The sequence below is a fragment of the Pyrgilauda ruficollis genome, unplaced genomic scaffold (genome assembly GCF_017590135.1).
Source record: "Pyrgilauda ruficollis isolate IOZ18807 unplaced genomic scaffold, ASM1759013v1 scaffold30, whole genome shotgun sequence".
In the NCBI taxonomy this organism is placed as follows: domain Eukaryota; kingdom Metazoa; phylum Chordata; class Aves; order Passeriformes; family Passeridae; genus Pyrgilauda; species Pyrgilauda ruficollis.
In genome coordinates this window covers 4510596-4532827 of record NW_024524378.1, presented here as the reverse complement: position 1 = coordinate 4532827, position 22232 = coordinate 4510596, and the positions used below count along the sequence as shown (strand labels likewise).

General features: G+C 37.8%; 1 protein-coding gene across 1 annotated transcript in view; it reads left to right on the top strand.

Annotated features, from left to right (window-relative positions):
- XKR4 (XK related 4) overlaps window positions 1-21957 on the top strand; it is a 211814-nt gene extending 189857 nt beyond the window's left edge. The window contains exon 3 of the mRNA XM_041473757.1: window positions 21011-21957. Within this exon, the coding sequence (XP_041329691.1) occupies window positions 21011-21957 (947 nt within the window). The remainder of the gene's footprint in view (window positions 1-21010) is intronic.
- Window positions 21958-22232: the final 275 nt, after the last annotated feature.

Sequence of the window (22232 nt, the reverse complement as noted above, 5' to 3'; positions counted from 1 at the left end):
ATGCTTTCTGTGAAATATTCTTGACCACAGAATTATCTGTTCTTTTTAGCAAGAGAACATAGAACCCTGTAGAAAGGACCTTTTCTACAGGTCTCTATGGGAAGAGACATGGGAAAATGGGTTAATCTTGCAACTTCTCCTGGAGGTTGTTACCCTGGTTGGGACAGTTGGGGTTTCACAGGATCTAAGGTCCAGCTATCTGTATATCCCCAGCCATTCAATTTTACCTAGATATCTTTTACCAAGGACAAAGACTTGAGTCTGATTGCATTTGGTTTCTAAAATAGCTAACCTGGCTGCATGGAGAGAATGAGATGAACTAATGGTTCATCATTGCCAAACATTAAAAAAAAAAGCTGAGGCCACATTTCTTAAAGAAGTCTCTCAGTTTTTAATTTATAAAATGAGAATAGAAATATTATAATACTTTTCAAGGATGTTTGGGGCTCAGTCATAAATACTGAGGGAACTTTAACTGAGAGAGTTATTTGATAGTATAGGCTCTATTAGCTGGAAGAGGAGTGCATACCAAACTGAATTTACTGACACTCAGCTCATATTTGCTCAGGAGATTCTCTCAGAACAGATGAGTGTGAGACATGTTTATTTTAAGTCTGCACAAAATTAGACCTTGAAAATCTTTTTGAGAATTTTTGCAAGCTTGTCTAGAGTGACTAGGTGCCTTGCCTTTTTTAACTAATACTGTATTTAAAGCATATTTACAATAAATGTACCTGCATGCTATGTAATATAAATAATTGACTACTTAGAATAAATATTCATGATCTCAGGCATAAAACTCACTGAGGACTAAGTCAGTTGTGAGCCTGTTCCTGGTCTTAACACCCATATCATTGACCTTCCTATAGTACCCTACAGAGTTTCCATCCTACCACTTTAAGCAGTAAATTTTCATCCAAATAAGCAACTGTCTGTTTTTCTGACATACCCACAGCTCTTCCTCTTGTGTTGTGTTCAGCCAGTTGGCATCCACAGGATGTCAGAGCATATCACAAGTGAGGAGGGTTAACCTTTCAAAACTGTTTACCTCCATATGTGACCAGTTTTTGCAGCACTGCAGTATTGTGGCACAACCTCTAAGTATAGCCTTTAGATGTGTTTCTAGGAACACTGGCTTATAAATAAATACAGTTGACAGTCTGCTGATCACAAGCCTATATTTACCACAGAGAAGTTGACATGATGTCATGAAGGATTTGACAATTAACCTTGAAAATTCCCCAAGTATGTTCAACATCTATTGACATTTTTCTGAACAAAACAAACATTTTTAAAATAAGAAACTTATGGCACAGGGTTCATTTGGATTACAGAAGATAATCACAAAAAAGGTAAAAAAATAATTTCACTTCCATCAGAATAATGGATAGGATTTTTAAACATATTCTGGGCTTGCTATTTGATGTTTCACCTGGGTAAATATTAGTGAAGCCATTTGTTATGCTGCTGCTTCTTCTGAGCATTTGTATTATTCTGACTGAATTCAGAAGAAAAGTTGGCCATGTCTACTTTGCCTCCTGGAAGGTCATTCTAATGGTGCTTTAGCCTTATCTTGGACTTTTCACTGAGTTCTATTCTTTAAGTAGGATCTTCAGCACAGAAGAAAAGCCAGCTCATGGGTGCATGACTGACCAAAGTAAGAGAAGTGATACACAGGTATTTTAGCTGGATAGAACCCTGGAAACAGCACAGGAAGCTTTTAACAGTTAGCAGAACAACACTACCACTGAAAACACAGTTCAAGTCTGGGAAAACCTAATTTTCTCAGACAGGCAGCGAAGAAGTTCTCAGCAAGGGACTGGTCAATATTCCCTCAGGTTACATTTCTGAAACTGTAACTGAATTGGAGTTGGCACTAAGGATTCAAGGTAAGGGTTTATTTTGAGCTGTAGTAGGAGTCTTATAGCAAGCTTAACATCAATGATATTTTTAGATGTGGAGATCTTGGCCCACAGGATTTCATCTGAAGTGCTTTAATGTCTAATTACCGCTGACATCAGGGGTGTTAAGCACTTATATTATTGCTGAAGCTTAAGTTACTTTTGAAACTGGAAACCAGACATTTCACAAATTTCTTATGATGCATTTCCTTTGCACCTTCTTGTACCAGGGGTCAACAAACAAGAAGTTTTGCCCCTAAGGTGAAATGTTGGCAAGTACAGCCAGAACAAGAGAAATTCGTATTAAAAACCAGCTCTTTATGTTTCTCAGCAGTACTCTTTTCCTTCTGTGTGACTATATGCCTCAACTGAAAAGCAGTTCTGGTGAGCCTTCTTTTTCCTCACAGAAAGACTCACAGGTGTTTTCTAGTTGCTTACAATGCATTAAACCTTTGCTCAGCTTTCCTCCCTTCCTTACTGTCATCTCTCACAAACATTTAACTTAGGTGGTTCTCTAAGGCTTTGATACTTTGCCGCTGAGGAAAGAGCCGTGCATTGCTTGGCAGGCTGACCTATTTCACAAACACAGGCAATTACTCCCACCTTGGAGCAGCCCTTAATTCACAGCCAGGGACTGCAGAAGAGCTTTCTGGTGTGCAGCAATCCCCTGATGCCCTGGAAGGCAAGCAGCTGTTCCCTCCTGTGCAAAGACTGTGGCCTTGGGAAAGGAGACGTGGCTACACTCCTCCAAAGCTTGTCAGCTGAATCAATAATCCTTTAAATCTGTCAGCAGCAAAGGCAAATAACAGCCGCCTCCTTTAATTTATGCCAGGATAATGTGTTGGCAGACTCCCTCAATCCATCCTCCTGCTCTGAAGGCCAAGGACCTACATTTCCTATGGCAAATGCATGTGATTATGTAAGTGTCTGTCTTCCAAAGTGCAAAGGGTTCTTTCATTAATTTCATCCTGGGAAAGCTAAAATGAGCAAGCTAATTATATTAGCAACTTCTTTAATTAATTGAAAATTTAGCCAAGGTATGTGGTGTTTGCCTTTCAAGATGTAAAGGCATCATGTGCTGTGGATACCTGCTGCATTGAGCCCACCTAGATTGGCATCCCATTTTTCCTCAGCTCTGTTATCATGCATGCCTTATAAAGTAATTTATTATACAAATTGGCTACTTCAATTCCTTTTCCTGGATGGTGTTTGCATTTTTAAAATGCAGTGTGGAGTGTTTGCTCATTAGTCAGTATTCTTTAGCTGTCACTCAAAATAGCTGCATGGTTTGATTCCCTTCTGGTTAAAATAAAATTAGCAGAGAAGCTGCCAGTCAAGTTTACCAAACAGTCCAACAATAGAGAAACTGTAAGCCCAGAATATTCTCCAGTTTCTGTAATTATACACTAAGCCCAGTAATAGAATAATTGGCATTCATTACATGAATTTAAGTGTTCACATTATAGACTTCTATTTTGAGGACATTATTACCATGCAGTAATAATTCTGTTCAGCTTGGTGATACCTAGAATACAATAAAATACCTAGCTTTTGTAGAGTTAGGGAAATTTGTTAATATTCTACTTACAAATATATTGGTAAAATTGCTGCTTGATTCCTAAAGATGCAAAAGAAGTTTTTAAAGACAAGTGGCAAATCTTGATTATTTCAGAAAATAATTGATTTAGGCAAATATCCTTATTTAGACAGTGCTGCTATTAAATACCTATTTAAACATCAGAGTATATACCCTGTATAGATCAGAAGTTCCAGATGTGGATGTGGAATGCGCCATTGGCCAAAAATGATGAATTCAAGTTTCAGTGTTTGATTGAATAAATTTAGTGGGTATACCAGGCAAGATATTTTTAAAAGGCCCATAAGGGTTTAGTGAACCAAATACCACTAATGACCCATAGAATTTATGATCATAGAATTTATGCTCAGTCCTCAAGTCTCTCAGATGAGGAGAGCTATTGGAATTTTATACCTCTGCAAAACTAATCTAAGAAGAATTAATTCACCTAACAGTCATTGCCAGTGAATTGGCATGAAACCCATTAGAAATTTGTGTGCACAAATGTGAAGTCTTGAACAAATATATCACCACTGTCATAATCTTGTGAATGGCATCTGAGGTTGGAAAAACTCCAGGAAAACGTCTCTCAAACTCACCCAAAGGCATGCCAGTGTTCGCAGCAGGCATTCTCAGCATGCTTGAAACACAGTGGTTAAACACTCTCTTGGGTGAGCACAGGCACAAAGCATCACCTCCAGCTGTAAGAAGATAAACTAAGCCCTTCTTGATCTAGAATGTAGAAAGCTGCTAAGTTGGTAAGACAGCTTGACTTGTATAGCTCTTGAGAAATGGCAGTTGTGATAATTCTGAATTGTAGTTGCTAGCCAAGTGCTTGAAAGAATGAAATAAATACCTGTCACCGCCCACAACTGTAAAAAAGCATCATTCAAAAACATTCTCTCCTTCATGCTTTCACCTGTTTTCAAAGCCCAGTTGCTTTTGGTAGATTTAGTGGGACTCAACTGACTCCCAAAATATACAAGTTGTATATCTTTTCGGTAAACTGATTGCTCAGGAAAGAAGCCTGAATTAACTGCCAAAATCCTAATGACCTCTTACACAGTAAGTCAGACAAGGTGACCTTGGTTTCCTCTCATCTTAGAGCCTATGACTAATGTATCATGTGTTTGCTCTCTCATTCTCTCTAGGGAAGAAGGAGATAGAGTGGGCTGTTTTGTCTTGGAAGTATTATTGGGAGGTTTTAGTGTTCTGTACTTATTTTAGAGGTGGGAGGTCAGAAATGTGTTATAGTTGGACTGTTTGGGAGGGTTCTTTATGGGAACTTGTTCCATCCTTGCCACTGAGAGTGCTTTGTACTTCATACCTCTTCTATTAGAAAGTTTTGAGGTGCCAGAGAATTGAGATATTCCAAGTCTGAAGATCCAGCTCAATGCTGATGAGCCGATGTCTGCAGTGCAGGAACAGATTGTAGTGCTGGCAGATAATTTGGTAAAAGTTTAGCCAAGGAGTCTGCTGCCACGTGGTGCTGAGGTGTCATGGAAGCCGTGCTCTTTGTGCCTGGGATAATAGGCTCTGCTTTGAAACTCCTGGGTTCCTACTCATGAAAAGGCTTTGTAGGTTGATATTTCAGAAAAATCATTCAGCTCCTTTTTCCCTGGCTCATGCATCAGGAAAATGGATGTCATACTGACATTCTTCATCAGCTATTTTAAGAATAATGCAGTGACTGCAGAGAATACTAAAATATTTTGAGAAAAGGTGTTAGATCTGCAGAGAATTGTTAAACGTCCCATTCACGGGAACACGCACATTCTGAGAGCTAACGTTGCTCCTCTTGAAGAGCTTAGAGGAATACAATGGAGCTATAAGGGGAAATTTTGTCACCTTTTCAGCATGGATAAAGGAGAGAGACTCTTATACTGGGGACAGAAATTATGTGTTTTATTAACTGAATATTGTCAGACACAATTTTTTGTACAAACATCTCTTGCATTTCCCAGAAGCCTCTGAGGTACCCAGTTTATGAACTCTTTGCACTAAAATAGGCAGTGTTGAGATCATGCGTATGACTTTATCTATTTTAATGTTAAATTATGAATTTATGTATCTAGGTACTCTGTGAATAGCATAAATTATTTTAATGCAGACAGAAACACAGTGTGATGGCAAATAATTACAAATATATTCCTGCAGTCTACAGAACTTTACCTGATTACTTGACTATTGTATTTGGAATTTCCTCACTTCATTATGAGAAAGAGAGGTAATAAAATGTATAGAGGCACAGGGCAGGGGTTATTCTGATGACATAATTTAGGAAACAAGAGTGCTAGTCAGAACAGAAGAAAGTGAATTGAAATGCCCTAGATAATAGGTTGCTTTGGAAAAATTAGGAAGTAGTGAATTTCCTTGCTGACTTGATAGTTACTCACACAAGCAGAACTCAATATGACATCTTGTATTAAAATATGAGGCAGGTAGCAGGGGTAAAACTTGCTTTAAAATTCAGAAGAATATTCGTTTCCTATGAAATTCATTGCTGTAGCAGGATCTTTTAACAAAAAACAATTTTAAAAAATTTTAAAATAACCACAGTTACCAGGACTTTAAAAAACCCTGTCTAAGAAAAGCAGATGAGCTGGCTTGGAGGGAAAGCCTGAAGAACAGCAAATAGGTGCTACCTGTGTTTGACTGCACACAGGCTGGAAACCAGAGCAGTGAGTTGATGGGACAGGAGGAATGAGCTGCCACAAAGAATGAGCATGAGAGGGTAGCTCTCTGGTTTTATGGCAGACCACAACACATTTCTGAACCAGACAGCTCTGATCTCAATGCTCCAGTCATCAAGAGCTTTTATCTAAATGCAGATGCCTGAGCACTCTGTCCCAGTGCTGGGATGGGTACACGGATGTGGAGATACCAGATGAGATGGACATAGAAAGGGAGGAAGAGTGCTAAGAATCTAGAGCACCTTTACAGAAAACAAATATATGAGCTGGGAAACCTGTGGGAAAGCAAGAAATATAAGGAGCATTGTGAAAAAAGCAGTTTGAAAAACGTGCCGATGAGGTGACAAAGAGAAAAGGAAGGTGTGTCAGGAAGCATTTGGGAAGGAGGTGATACTGAATCCTTTTGGGGCCAGAAACAGTAGAAGGAAAATATGTAGAACTGAAGTGGACAAGATGTTTAATCTATGGTTAATTATTTTGTGAGAGGAGAAGGAAGAGTTGAGTATCTCAGAAAGATAAATCACACTCTTTCCCCTTGATAGACTTTGCTTTTCAAGAACAAAATAAGGACAGTTTTGTATTCATTTACTGGTCTAAACATAATCAAAACAAAATTTCTGTCTCCTGTTTCCCAGATCAGTTTAAGATTTGGAAAAAAAAATAATTTAAATATGCTAGCATATTGCAAAAGTGTTGCATTTATTCCTTTGACTAGTATCAATGCCCATAATATGCTGTTTCAAACCAGTCAGAAACAGCAATAGAAAAATCTGAAACTCACTACAGTATAACCAGGCCAGAAGTGCTAAGAGTTCAAGTTAAATGCAAGGAGCACAAAATAGAATTCATCTTGGTATCCTAACATTAAAACTTGTAGAGACATAGAGACAATCTACATACAAACTGAATGGATTTCTGATTAATGTGAAATATTTTTCTCACCAGTGCTGGAGTGTTTGGGGAAAGGTGTTTTGTGTGTGCTCTAGTAAGAACCACAACTACTTAAAAAAAGAAAAGCCTAATGTATTTATTTCTTCTCTCTGTGGAAGATCATTTACTCAAATAGATCATGGCACTTTTTTTCTCTAACTGGGAATCTGAACTCTTTGAAGTGTATTTTCATATTGCCTTTCAAATCTCAAAATGGGATATTAATTTGTCATGGTGTAGGTTTTGACTCTTTGCTTGGCAGTGTGTTCATGGCATGGCTCAGAGGGCTTTCTGTGAGCTTTGTTTTCTAAAGAATAGTTATGTTCCTAAATGACTGAGAGGGATGAGTTATCTAGGTGCAGTAGCAGAGATAAGCTCTTTTTCTGCAGGCTGAATGAAGAGTCATTCGCAGTTGCACATCCAAATAAGTACCACAGCTGAAGGGAAATAGCATATTTCCTAGCCCACCTTCCCCCAGTCGTGGGCACGCACACTATCCTGTTTCCTTTCCACATCAGAATTAATAAGGTGCACCAGAGTAACCATATTCCATTAGTCCAGTATTTTCTCCAATACTTTTAGAACTACTGCTTCTGGGCTTTTATCAGTTGTTACTGGATTATTATATAAAATTTTTTATTTAGGTAACCGTTATAGATTGAATGCTTTATTATTGTTATTCTCTTTGTTAAAATGTCCCAGTGATGCGAATTGATAACTTCTTGATCATCAGTATCATAAAAATGCCTTGCTAATCTGCTGTCACACTGTATCAAAAAAACAATAAATCAAATAAATATTAGGCATGAAGCTGACTGTCACTCACTCTTTTGTGCCTGCAGAGAATCTGATTTACAGTCACACTGGTATAAAACTAATACTCATTTATCTGCACTTTGAGGTAGATGTTAAGTAATCTTTAAAACATGATCTAAGTCTTTGAATTCCATTTGCAGGGCCCTCTTTGTGTTCTGTGTCCAGCCTGAACTATTTCATGTTCCAGCCTGGAGGACCCTGCCGTGTATGTCTGGAGACACTGAAACATTACATTTTAACAAAATATTGGAGAAGTAAATGAGTTCAAGAAAAGGAGAGTGCCTATTAACATACGTTCTTTAAGCAGCAAAAATAATGAAGCCTCATTCCCTGCCTTAACCACTGCCCTGAGAATATATCCAATTTTTTTCTCAGATCCCCTGGGTTGTCACACTGTGCTGTTCACTCCCTGCTTTATTCTGAGTTCTCTCTCATGACTTTGGGTTTGAATGGCTAAGAGGCAATATCTGCTGGGATTAGCTCAAAGTTACATCTTTGTGAATTTGCCAGCTGCCAGGGACATATTTATTCACTTACTAATTGGTCCCTAGCTGTTGCAAAAAAAAAAAAAAAAAAAAAAAGGCATAAAAATGCCTGAAATTCAGGCATAAAAATGAAATGCCTGAAGTCCGCTATACTTTAAGTGGGAGCATTTCTTTGGGCCCTTCTCTAGCTGCTGTCTTCCCTAAACCTCACAGAATTTAGTATCTTTGAGACATCTGTTTCTGTGTCAAATTCTGTAGAAATCACTTGGTCATTCTTAACAATTGCCATAAAGCACACTGACGTGCAGATGCATAAAGAAACAAATCTAAAAAATTTAAAAGGAAGTGTGCACAGAAATAAACATTAATATAGATTATCCTGACTTTAATTCTGCAGAAAATAATAGAAATGTCAACTGTGTACTCAGGTAACAAATAATTAGAAGTGAGACAGTAGAATTCTGCAAACCTTTTTGTTTATTGGATATCAGGTCTTGTTATCCAGACCTGTAATCATTCACTGACAAGCTCAGAAATCAGAATGATCACAGCAACTGCAATGAATAATGTATAAATATATTTTTTTAAGTTCATATGACTTAAAATCATGTGAGATCTTGAAGCAGGAGGGAGTGGAGTTCATTTAAAGTGTACTAAAATCTGTCATCTAGATGGATATGGAAATTAGGAAAGAATAAGTGAGGGAGTGTTCAGGAGCACCTACTAAATGCCTGTCCTTTCTCTCATCTTGTTTGATAGCCTTATGGATGATGACATGTATCATTTGCCAGCTGGGTTTCCAGTGACTGGCATTTCCAGGCTTTGCACAGAGATGTGAGGGTAGCTGATAGTGCTTGGGACAGCTGCCATCACAGGCTGATCTCACTGACTGGTCAAAACTTGTCACCACCAACTAATTATGGTTTAATACAGGAAAGTGTATTTTACAATCAGAAACACACCCATAGGATGGGAAATTGTCTGTCTTAGAAAACAGCAATTCAGAAGATGGCATAGCAGGAGAGAGAAGAGCTTTTTTGTGAGATCTCAGTGTCAAGTTGACACTTTGAACCTTATATTGATCCATGTATGAAGAGAAAAAAAAATATACAGTAGACACATTAAAAAGATCAAACCACTTTGAACACCGTCAATAAGACCACTGTGCCCTGTTCTGTGACTTACACCTCCTGGAGCAAGGAGCTACTCAAGGAAATTCAAAGGACAGGAAAAAAATGGTCTCAGAGGCCATCAATCAACCATTGGGATCTAAGTCTTTTAGGAACTCATAAGCCTAGAATATTAGGGAAAGGCTGAAGAAGTAATTCAATCACTCTCTCTGGGTACTTATACATTTGAAAAAAAAAAAACCAACAAACTTCATAACTGGAGCCAAAGGAACTTTTTCAATCTTCTAGACAAGCAGCAGAAATGGAAATTAGATTCATTTAAACTTGCAACAAGGAGAAAATTTTTGGCACAAGACACAGATAAATATTGGAAAAGGAATATTTTTCAGAGGAAATTTTGAGTCATTATTTTGCTTGATATATTCAAGTTGCGCCAGTTGTTATGTGTGCATGTAGCATATAACTCTAAATATGCCATACATACAGAATGTGTGTAATACTTGCCTGCATATATCATGGGTATATATTCCAAATATATCAGACATGGGTATATATGAGTGGTAGATATATAGTTGTAGATCTTCCTTACTGAAAATTAATAACTTTGCAACTAATATTGAAGACAAAGATGTAAATATGAGACCTAAAATAATCCAAGCATGGCATGAGCTGGAAGCAGAATTAATCTCCAAAATACACTGAATATTTTTCAAAACAGTTTGTTAGGCTTTGCTTCAATTTACATTATCTCCACAGTAGGTGAAAATATGGATTTTCTTTTGAGATGGAGGAGAAGAGATTAGTGATTTCTTTTTCACTAACAGAAAAATAAGTCTATTTAATGAATTACTGTGAAAATACACTTGGACTTTTATTGAAGTGAAAGAAACATAGCAAAGAGTTTGATCCAAAGGAAACTTCTTCATGTACTAACATGACCTAACAGCTCCAGTTTTTCCCTGGCTTAGTGGGATTGAACAAATACTAAATTGATTTCTTTTTCAGAGTGACACTAATTGTGTTTTTTCCCTGAGCACCATATCAGGCATTATCCTCAACGTCTCTTGTGAGCTTAAAGTTTAAAAGACAAACACAAAAAAATGCTACGTATAAAAAATATTTCTTAGACAAATTGTGTCAAATAAGGTACTAACTTCAGACTGATTTTAATGTACAAGTGGGAGAAATATCAGTTCCTTAATGAGGGCTGAAATTTATCCCCTTTCAGAAGGCCACTATGAGCCTATGAACCACTGAAAGCCAATCCTAAAATCAGGACTTAAGGGCATTTAAGGGCCCCATGCTCTCTTTGTATGGAGTCAATTTTTTTTTTTTTTTTTTTTTTTTTTTTTTTTTGCCAGTGGCTTGGTCCCTTGTTATTGATTTGTAATAAAACTTAGTATAAGATATTTGGGATATTTTTCACGCCAAAATGCGTCTTGGCTTCTAGTCTTGTCTGTGTTGGATGCTGGCCACACCTAGTGTAGTATTTAAAAAAAAAATTAAAATCTCTTGAAATATTGATTTAGCCCTTCCTTTTCCAAATCTTCAGCAGACATTTCTAGAGCCAGTGTGATAGTACTATTTGTAGCTTAGGATATTCACTATGCCTTGGAAAAAATACTCAGAAGAGATAGTTTGAATTTGCTAGATGCTATTGCTGATATGTTCCACCATATTGCAGCCAGTATGATTATTTCAAGCGGTTTTGCTTGTGGGATGCTTACGAAAAATACATCAGAAATCTTGGTTAATAGTAAAAATATATATCTTTCATCAGCTCATTTCAGGCTTAGGAAAATTGTCTTCAGCTATTTAGTACTGAGGGCTTCTGAGTAAAAAATTGATGCCCTGGAAACCTTTAATTTTTAAAACTCTGAAGGTTCATGAAATATTATGCTTAAGTCATTTCAACTCTATGGAACTTCAGCCAAATCAATGGCTGAAAATCAAAGGTAGATAAATTCAGACTGAAAAAAAAAGTGTTTATTTAAAGTCAAGGCAAATATCCTTTGGAAGGGTGTTTTGTCCCTTGTTTGAAACTTTTGAATTCTTATTCACTTCTTTGAACACAACTATAGGATTCACTCGGTGTTCGTGATGCAATGCTCAGTGTCTTTTATTTTATACTCTTACAGTGCTGTCTCACTTTAAATATATCTCTGCATCTATGAAGCACTGTTCTGAAGTATCAGATCTTTTACATGTTTCGCTAAAAAAATTAAGATGGTGAATTTGTTGTGACTATGTTAAATTAAAACACAAAAATTTTATAGGTGTTTCTTTTTACAGAATTTGTACGTTTCTCTACAGGCATTGAAAAACTGTGTTTGTAGTAACCTTCCAATTCTCCCGGGTATTCAGTGCATTCTTCTCCCACATCCTCTCATTAAATCTCAGGAAATAATGTGACAGCTTTGATATTCTCAGACATCCATTCCTGAGGCAGTCAGTACATTGTAGGTCACTGGCAGGTGGCAAGACACCCTTCAGAGGAAGGATGGTTTACAGTATTTTGTGGAATGTTTAATGTATCCCTGTGCAAGGAAAAAATAATTTTCTTGAGTGGTCCTGGAGGGAACAGATACAACCTGACCCCTAAAGCCATGACGATATGTACTGTTTGTGCATGCAAAAATATATTGGAGTGAAGTGATTCATGACCCTTTCATTCAGTGATGGGTTGACCTTGGACTGCAGACAGACACCCACCTAGCTCTTCATTTACTCTTCTTCCTCAACAGGACAGGGTGAGAAAAGAGGATAAAAAACCTTGTGGGCTGGGGTAAAGGCAGGGAGATACTTCACCAGTACCACCACAGGCAAAACAGATTCAACTTTCAATATAATAATATAATTTATTGCTAGTAAAAACACATGTATAGTGAGAAACATGGACTAATTAAAGCAAGATTCCCACCCTGTATTCCCTTTTTACCAGAATAAACTTCACTCTTTCATCCCTGACCCTTCTGCCTTTCCCTTCCATGTGGAACAGGAGGATGGGGAATGGGGAACTGCAGTCAGTCAGTACCATTTTCTCTCTCCTGCTTCTTTCTCCTCACACTTTTCCCCTGCTTCAGCATGGTATCCCTCCTACATGATACAGTTCCTTCAAGAAAAAACTGCTCCAGTATGGGCTCTCCAAAGGCCATACTTTGCTTCAAGAATTATGCAGGGGCTGCAGGCTGTAAATACTCTCCGTCATGGTACTTCACAAGCAGTGGGAAATTAGCTGCTCTACCATGATTCTCTCCCAGAGTTGCCTGGAGAACCTCATCCCCTTCCTTCTTCTTTCTCCTTAGTGCTTACATGGCTGCTCTCTCATCCTTACTTCTCCACCCCCGCCAACTCCTCTGCCTATTAGACATTTTTAAATGTCCATTCTTAAATATGTTTTCCAGAGGCACCAAAATATTGGCTGGTGTGCTCAGCTGCTTCCTGTGGTGGGTCACTTTGGAGCTGGCTGGAAACTGGCTGGAAGCAACTGTGTCCCATATGGGACAGGCTCTGACCTCTCCTCATGGAGGCTACCTTATGTGTCTCCCTGCCAACACTTGGGCACCTCACACCCAATTAGAAAACACTTAGAAAACAATTAGAAAACAGTTTCATGGAAAATTGATTAGGGAACTGTTTGTAGCACCACCATGCTTTCACTTCAACAGATTTATTTTCAAAATTTGTAACCATTTCAGTTCTAGTTTTGTATTGTTGCTCTGAGAGTTTTTAGTCCAAAGGTTTACTTTCTTGCCCTTTTTTGATGTGTGGGTTCGGTCCACACCTGCAGCAGTGCCAAGCCAGCCACCAAAATCTGGCAGGCTCCTGCCCTGTGAGCTGAGAAGAATGGCACACATACCTTGGGGCAGCTGACACAGTGACTTTGCAAAAGAAACAAATGCTAATACTAATTTTCTCCCTATTCATGCTTATGCATACTCACCGATAAGTAATATTTTTTTTTTTAATTTTGTGTATTCTTTAATAGAAGACTTAAATAATCCAAATGGCTTTTACTGTGTATATTGTTGGGAGGTGGGGTGGGTCACTCTAATATTTTTCCAAAGCATTTCCCATTAAAAGAGTTCCAGTTGATCTTGTTAGATGCCGTGGAAAGAAAATCTGTTGGCTTGTTCCTCCAAATCAGTGAAATGTATGAGGACAGAATTTGTACAGAAGCTGCATAAGCAAAAGCATATAAAGGCTCAACAGAAGGATACCAGTGAAATCACAGAAATGTGGGCCAGCAGAAAGGCATTTCCTCAAGATTTAAGTTCTAACAGGATTTTTTACATGTCTAGTAAGCTCCATCTTTTTCTCTTTCTCCTGCTGGGTGGCAGGGAGAGGGTTGCTCCTGCTGCCGTGGGTGCTGGGGAAGGTGTCCGTGCCCACAGTCCATTGCACAGAGCAGTGCAGGCGGAGCTGTCTCCCGTAGGTGGTGCCCTATATTTAACTTAGCATTAGGTTGTCATGATGTTTCTCAAGAGCTAATGGCAGGGGGGTTGTTCTGCTTGGAGGTGCTGTATCCTCCAAATAATCCCTTGATTTCTTGCAGCAGGCTCAAGGCACTGAAAGCCCTGAAATGTAGAAATCATGGAAATGAGCCTGGAGTCAGTGGGTATGTTTGTGCTGCACGTACTTCACTGGAATAAAAGACACCAAATTACCTAACAGACAAGGAGTCTAGCTGTGAAAGTACAGAATCTAAGTTTAGATTCCTAACAGGCAAAATGATCTCATGCTGCCTTGCCAAGCCTGGCAGCACACAGACTGCTCAGCACACACGAGTACCGGGTGGCTGTCACTGCCACTGAATGACTGCACTTGATTGGTGGCTAATGAGGACTCCTAAACTGAAAGTTTTAAGCCTAACACATCTTTAGTAGAGCAAGAAAATAACAAATCTTAGAAAAATGTAATTGAAGGGGAAGAGATCACCCAGCATGTGGGCTAGTAACTGGCCTTAGCTGGAGTATCCTGACAGCGAGACTTCCATTCAAGTATCTGAAATAGCCAATTACTTCTACAGATAGAGGAGAAGGTAGTGGAGCTTTTGGTGTCTGTGAAGAAAGAGAGATCTCAATTACTTACTGTAGTCTTTTAAAAGACAGGAGAGAGCCAACTTTCGTGGTTCTTGTGGTTCCTGCATATCAAGTTGTCTCTCTCTATCTGTATTGATTGTATTCATAGCTTCTAATACGATTCCTGAAACACTAACAACAAAAAACTGGGTAAAAGAGCTAGTTTGGATTTAGAGGCAAGGCGAAGGGAAACCGTGCTTGATTTTATCTTGAAATATAATTATGACCATTGTCCATGTATTCAAAGCTATGACCAGGGTTGCTGCTCAGCAGAAGCTTCTCAACACTGTCTAAAAGTTAGATTTCCTAAAGTGGATAAGACTCTGAGTGCAGCAGGAGATAAATCATTGGGCAGGTGTTCTGTACAGACCCTAAGAAACTACTAAAGATGCATACAAAAAGCCAAACTTTTGCCAGTTAACCTTGGTCCTCTACACAGAGTCCAAACCACTGCTGGTAAAAAATGGTAAAATGAATAAGATAAAATGAATAAGGCTGAAAGTAATACAATACAGAGAGTATTTCTTGATTTTCAGGGCAATGACAAGTTGTGGAGAGGCAAATTAAAGAAGCAGCTGGAAGTTGTAACACCAGAAGTGTCTATTGAAAGCAGCTGAGAGGAATCATGGGAGACATTATTCCTATATATATGCTAGCATGTTCTATGAGTATTGTGTAACACAAAGGAGGAGGAGTAATATCAGGTGTAATTCTGACTTACATTTCAACAAGGAGGAGTTCCTGACACAGATTATGCTGCATTAATCTGCGTCAGTGAGCAGTGGGAGAAAGTTAACCTGAATGTTGGCAAGCTGATGAAACCATCTATGTTGCCTTGAAAATCCTCAGCTATGAATGAAGACTGTGGCAGAAACTGGAAATGTGAACTACTGGAGACTCGTCCTCAGACACTGACACTCCCATGTTTGTGGGTAGGAAACAGTCTGAGTGTTAAAACCACAGGAGTGGAACATTTCAGTAGGGTGCCGTTTCAATCGAGTCACAATCAGATATAGTGGGAGTTAAGAAAAAAGGAAAAAGTGTTTTTCTGACATCAGGAAGCTTATTTCAGTTGAACAGAAAGCCTTTGATCTTGGTTTATGGTAGCTAATACGTGACAAACTTGTTGATGTGGGAAAGTAATAGGATTATTTTGGCAATATGTTTATGGGGAAATACCCAGGTGAGGGCAAGAGTTTATATTGTTATCCCTTTAGAAAATAGGAACGCATGAAACAAAAGTAAGGTTCATCTTTAGGTTTCATCTCGCAGTATTGATCAGGGAATGAGATCCAGGAGCATGAAACACGTACTGACAACCTGGACACATGGCCCTTGGTATGACCAAAAGCTGCCCTTAAAGCCTGCAAAGCCTCCTGTGTACTAAACCACATATGGAAGGACAGTATGTACACCATGACACGCATTGCTCTCATACACTGTGTTTGAGAACAAAATAATTAGTGCAGAAACCCACAGGCTATTTTCAAATTGCCTGCAAGGCTGCCTCCACATGAATCTTTAGCTTGTGCCTATACTTGCAGAGCAGTGTGGCAATAGATGTGTAAATATAGCAAGACATTTTCTGAAGCTGGGGGAATACAGTTTGATGTGCTGTTTCCTAAAGGACTAAGATGTGAATATTAGAGATCCTTGGCTGTGTTTCAGAGAAGCACCTGGAAGCTTGGATGCATGTAATGTCACTTCTCCAGCTGAGAAGGAAAATCAAAAAATAGGCTTTCTTAAAATAATGTTTCAAAGTCTCACATCCCAGGCATTGCTGTCACACCTAGATGTCCTGCTGCCTTTGGTATTCCTGCTTTTAGATGAATTTACTCCTGGAAATGGTGAGATGAGAACAAGTTTTAAAGGAAGGATGAAGCAGACAGCTCCCTTGGCAGGAGTTTGGTTTCTGAAATCAGGTTGAATGTCAAGGACTTTTTCAGATCAGTTAATTCATTTGTAGGGTTTCCAGCTGACTCGAGCTGTTCTGTCCTTATGCTATATAGGATTTATGTACTGATATGATTAGGAAAAAAAGTCATTTATGGACCTGGAGATACCTTTAATCTTTCAAGTCCAAATCAGGTTTCTCAAAAATGCCATTGAGGAGAATTCCATTGATTCTCATCTAGTTATTCAAGCTTGCTTGCTTCCTTGAAACAATATTACATTTGTGAATGTATTCATCTCTGTATACATTATGTTTTCCTTCATATGCATTTGATTTCACTTGTGAAAGTCATGTGTGTTAGTTTTTTATCTTGTCTTTAATGAGCTGTATTTCATTGTAGTGTATTATGTATTATATTTAAAGTATACACAGAGAAATGCCACAATCTATAAAATGCAAGTACATATCATATATGGGGAAATTAATAATTTCAGGGGAAAAAATTAAAATTGTGATTGAATCAAAGCAATCCTGTTCTTTGTTTATCAGACACAAAGTCTGATATACTCTCACTATGTTAAGAACATCCGAAACTCATTTGTAATTAAAAAATGTCATTCCTTTATTCAAATAATATAATTAAGTAATGCAAACCATTCACAGAATAAAAGAGGTTAAATTGTATTTTTCACTCAAAACAGATTATAATTAGTTCCTGGCAGAATGTGGTCCTGATACAATGCACTATTTTCTTGCTGTTGTGACTATTGTGTATGGGCTATGCTGCAAAGGCTGAAAGTGGGTAGGTACACTCCCACTCTTTGCTATTTAGAGTCTTTCAGGTGTCCACTTTAGAACCATACCAAAGCATCCTTTTGCTGATGCAAATAGTGATGTTTTTTCCTGCGCAAAGCCTGCATTTCTTTCCACTTCAGGACAGAACTTCAGGGATCAAATCATATACTGCGGAAAATGTTTAAAGGTTCAGCTTTAGAAAAAAAGAAACAGGAGCATGCTTTCATGCTTCCCAAGGCCATTTCAGAGAATTCCTGCTTTCTGGTTCTTGTAACAGTCTGCAGTGGATGAGCATATAGTTGTTTGTGTACATATTCACTTGGAATGGCTATTTAGTGTTAATTTCCAAGACCAAGACCCTAAATATAAGACTCATAATACAAGAGAGTCAAATACACCAGAAAGCTGCTGCAGTATCCAAAAAAAAAAAAAAAAGTGCAGAAACTGCAGATGAGAAGTGGGAATTCTGATTCTTATTCTTCATGAACAGCGGCCCTACAGATCTTGTCCAGTCTCTGTTCATTTCTGAGTGGCAAATAAGTCTTCCTGACTGCACCTGCATTGCTACAATGTTTGTTTGATAGTATTTTAGTTCCTCTTTGAAATAGGGATAAAGTGGTTTATATGAACATATACTCAGCAAATACAACTATACAATAAATATATTCTAATTAATTAATTATCCATTTAGTGCTACAATAATTCACTTTATTTCTAACCATTCCCAGTGAATTATTTATATAGTGACATTTATTAGCAAACTACCATTTGCATCACTTCTACATCATTCTTCTCGTTATTAATTTACTTTCAATAATTCTTTACTGCTTCATCTAATCAATAAAGAAAAATGGATGGAGTCCATGAAGCATTTAATTTTATCTTAATTCTATATCCCTAATACCACTGCCAATAGCCAAGAGCAGATACATAATATATTAACTGGCAATTCCTCCCCTTTGTACATTCCCTTGTCTCTTTTTCTCTCCTGTATGCCAGTATCCCTGAGTTTGTTCTGTAAAAGCAGATGATGATTTCCTATTAATGACTATTTAAATAACAGAATTACATAGCTATTGTACTTGCTTCTTTATGTCCCAGACAGTGACTATGAATTAATTAGCATTAGAACTGTGGAAATTCCTGTGAGTTTAACATTGTATTTTGTGTGCACTGTTGAATGATTTTACACTTCCTAATGCAAAACTGATGATATCTCTTCAAACCTCTGGGGGAGTGTGTGAGGTCATTAAAGTTAGATTTGCAAAGAAAGTATATGGATTTCTCGCTCACATTATTTTTTCCTGTGCTGATAATGCTATTCTTGAGTTCTTGTTCAGAGTGGCTTGTTTGGATTGAAAGATTCTTTATCCTATTCATCTACCTTTCCCAACTTTTCATTTCATGAGGGAAATGAACTGTGTTTTTTCAATACTTAAAACATTCCTACAGGAAAACAAGAACTTACATTTTCAGCTCCCAGGGCTGTCATCAGAGATAATGGATACAGAAAGGCAGCTTAGTGTGAAAAAGCAAATATACATGTCAGAAATGAAAACACCAATTTATACCATGTCTCTTTCCTGTCTTCATTGCTGATAGCTTATTTTGTCCATGAAGGAAGATTCCAGAAGTAACTTTGGTAGTTTTTCATGCAGACATCTGCATGGGAAGAAAAATGATGAAGTTTTATAATAAAAATTCTCCCTGGAATCCTAAGTTCACTTCATATTTCTGCTGATTGTTTGTTATTATTTTTATTTTTAAAATGAGGGGGTTTTCAATTCATGGATTCATGGGAGCTCACATTATTAGCACCCTGCCAGAGAAACATTGGCAGACAGAATCCCTCCTGAAAGCAATTAATCTCTCTGTACTACATACTGAGCAAAATCTTAGTGTGTTATGCCAAGTGAATTGTTTAAACAGATTTTATCTCCAGAATTTACTTTTTTTCTCTTTTAAAATATTCTCTCTTTTTTTGTTTTGTTTTCTTTCAAAGTAAATAGCAACATGTATTTAGGCTTAAATTTAGCATTTTCTATTAATAGAACTTCTTAAAATTTATAATATTTAAGAAATATATTCTTGATTGTAAAGTTCTAAAGAAAGCTGTTTAATTGGGAAGAAAAATACTGGCTAGGCATCCAGAACTAAAGCTTGTTGAAATGATTAAACAGCTTTTAAAAGCTGACAAAATAAATGTTTTCTTCATGCCAGTTTGATTTACTTCAATAACTAGTTCAAAGTTAAGGAACTGCCTAGAAATAGAATAAGCTGAAGCATCATTATCATTAAATGGCCTATGAATAAATTCTCAGTCTGGGATCCTGAGACTTATTAATTCATTCATTAGCTGTATGTAAAATTAGCTTTTGTAGTAAACCAGTTTTAAATATAAAATGCTTGATACATTTTTCCTCTGTATACAACATTTATTGCAATTTTATTTAAATAATAAATACACTTGAAAGGCAAGGATTTTGCATTTCAATTGCAATTCCCATTTCAATCCAAAGCAGCTGGATACAAGGCGTAAGTAAATAAACATTAATCTTCTAGTAAAGAAGAATTATCATTCATTTCTACCAGAATGCTCTGTAAGTATTTATCAGTTGAATAATTATGCTGATCTATATAATTTCTGAAATGGGAATGTAAGGTGTTTTTCTGGTAGTGTGTGGAAGCAACAGATTAGTTTAAAGGTCAGATTCATTTCAAAGCAACATTTTTTTTTCCCTAAATTTACCTTCAAATTCCCTTGAGGAGAAAAGAATAATACACATTTAAAATAAGTATAGAAAGGTCTATTTTTTAACAATTGTTTTGCAGCTTTTGTATTTTCAAGAAACTAATGTTTTAAATCTCATGAGAAATAGTTTTGTATTGAATGCTTTAAATATTTGTCATATTTTACTAAAATATTATCATTTAGGGCCTTGTAAATAGGCAATTCTGTGATATATTGGAGATAGAATGGCTATATAAATTAAAATATATAGCCCCCTACTTTAAATCTTTACTCACTATTTTAATTCTGTAAAAAAAAATCCAACATTTTTAAAATAAATTTAATTTCCAGATGGAAGAAAGTAAGTTTTGACATTTTCTACTTATTAAAATTCTGTTTAAAAGGGGTGAAAATATCAAAATGGGCATTTTTTCCCTCATCAAAAGTAAGGCAGTCAGTTTAAATTTTGATATAACAAGAGTAACATAAATTTATTTTTAATAGATTTTATGTAGATTTATGCTCACATTGTCATTGATTTAGTTTATACATAGATGATGCTGACATTTTAATTAGAAAAACTTGGTTGCTTTATATTAGGCTTCTTTAATGACTTATCAAAATCAGAAAATTCATATTCTTTCTTGAAAACATAAACCACAGCAGGTCCCCTTAAATCACACAGATGACAGAGACACCTACTTGCTCAAAGTTGTGAATTAATTAATGTGTTTCAAAGATGTAATTGCTAGAGAAGAGGTTCAGAGCATGGTTTAAAAGCTGCTCTTTTTTGTGTGTATCTGGCATTGGGCAATGAAATCTCAGCAGCAGAGGTTCGTTTCTCTGAGCTAAAGGAGAGGAAGAGGTTTTATTGTGCCAGTGGTGGAGAACATATTTAAAGCAGCAAGGATCTCACTGTTTTCAGCCAAGTGCTGACATACTAATTATGCCTTAACTGCATCTCCTGTTTCCTCCTAGGTCTTACTGCTGCAGCATCCCTTGTATCCCTGGCTTGGGCTTTGGCTTCCTACCAAAAGGCCCTCCGTGACTCCCGCGATGACAAGAAGCCCATCAGTTATATGGCTGTTATAATCCAGTTTTGCTGGCACTTCTTCACGATTGCAGCAAGGGTCATTACTTTTGCTCTCTTTGCCTCGGTTTTCCAGCTGTACTTTGGGATCTTCATCGTGCTGCACTGGTGCATCATGACCTTCTGGATCGTTCACTGCGAGACAGAGTTTTGCATCACTAAATGGGAGGAGATAGTTTTCGACATGGTTGTTGGGATAATCTATATCTTCAGCTGGTTCAACGTCAAGGAAGGGAGGACACGTTGTAGGCTTTTCATTTACTATTTTGTCATCCTTTTAGAAAACACCGCCTTGAGTGTTCTCTGGTATCTGTACAAGGCCCCTCCAATCTCCGATGCATTTGCCATACCAGCACTGTGTGTAGTGTTCAGCAGCTTTTTAACAGGCATTGTTTTTATGCTAATGTACTATGCCTTCTTTCACCCCAACGGACCAAGGTTTGGGCAGTCACCAAGCTGTGCTTGTGAGGACCCTGCCGCTGCCTTCACCCTTCCCCCAGAAGTGGCCACGAGCACACTGCGCTCCATCTCCAACAACCGGAGCGTCACGAGCGAGCGGGATCAAAAATTTGCAGAGAGGGATGGGTGTGTGCCGGTGTTTCAGGTGAGACCCACTGCACCATCCACACCTTCCTCCCGGCCACCAAGGATTGAGGAGTCTGTCATTAAAATCGATCTGTTCAGGAACAGGTACCCAGCATGGGAGAGACACGTGTTGGACAGAAGCCTGAGGAAGGCGATCTTAGCGTTTGAATGTTCCCCTGCTCCTCCACGGCTACAGTATAAAGATGATGCCCTTATTCAGGAGCGCTTGGAATATGAAACCACATTGTAAACAAAGCAAAAACACAGCTTGGAGCAGCTCCAACGTTACAGTCCAAATTAAGGGTTGACAGTAGGGCCGTAGGAACAACCAAACTGCGTACTATAAGTAGAGCAGCAAGCTATAGCGTTCTTAGTCTGGCTATCATCATGATTATCATTTGATCCACTGTGTGCAGTCTGTCTGCAGGACACTGATACAGCAGCATCGTCTGAAAGCCTCAAAAAACCCCAAACCCTGACCCACACATACAGATCAGTCACATCAGCGGGGGGAACTCACCCATT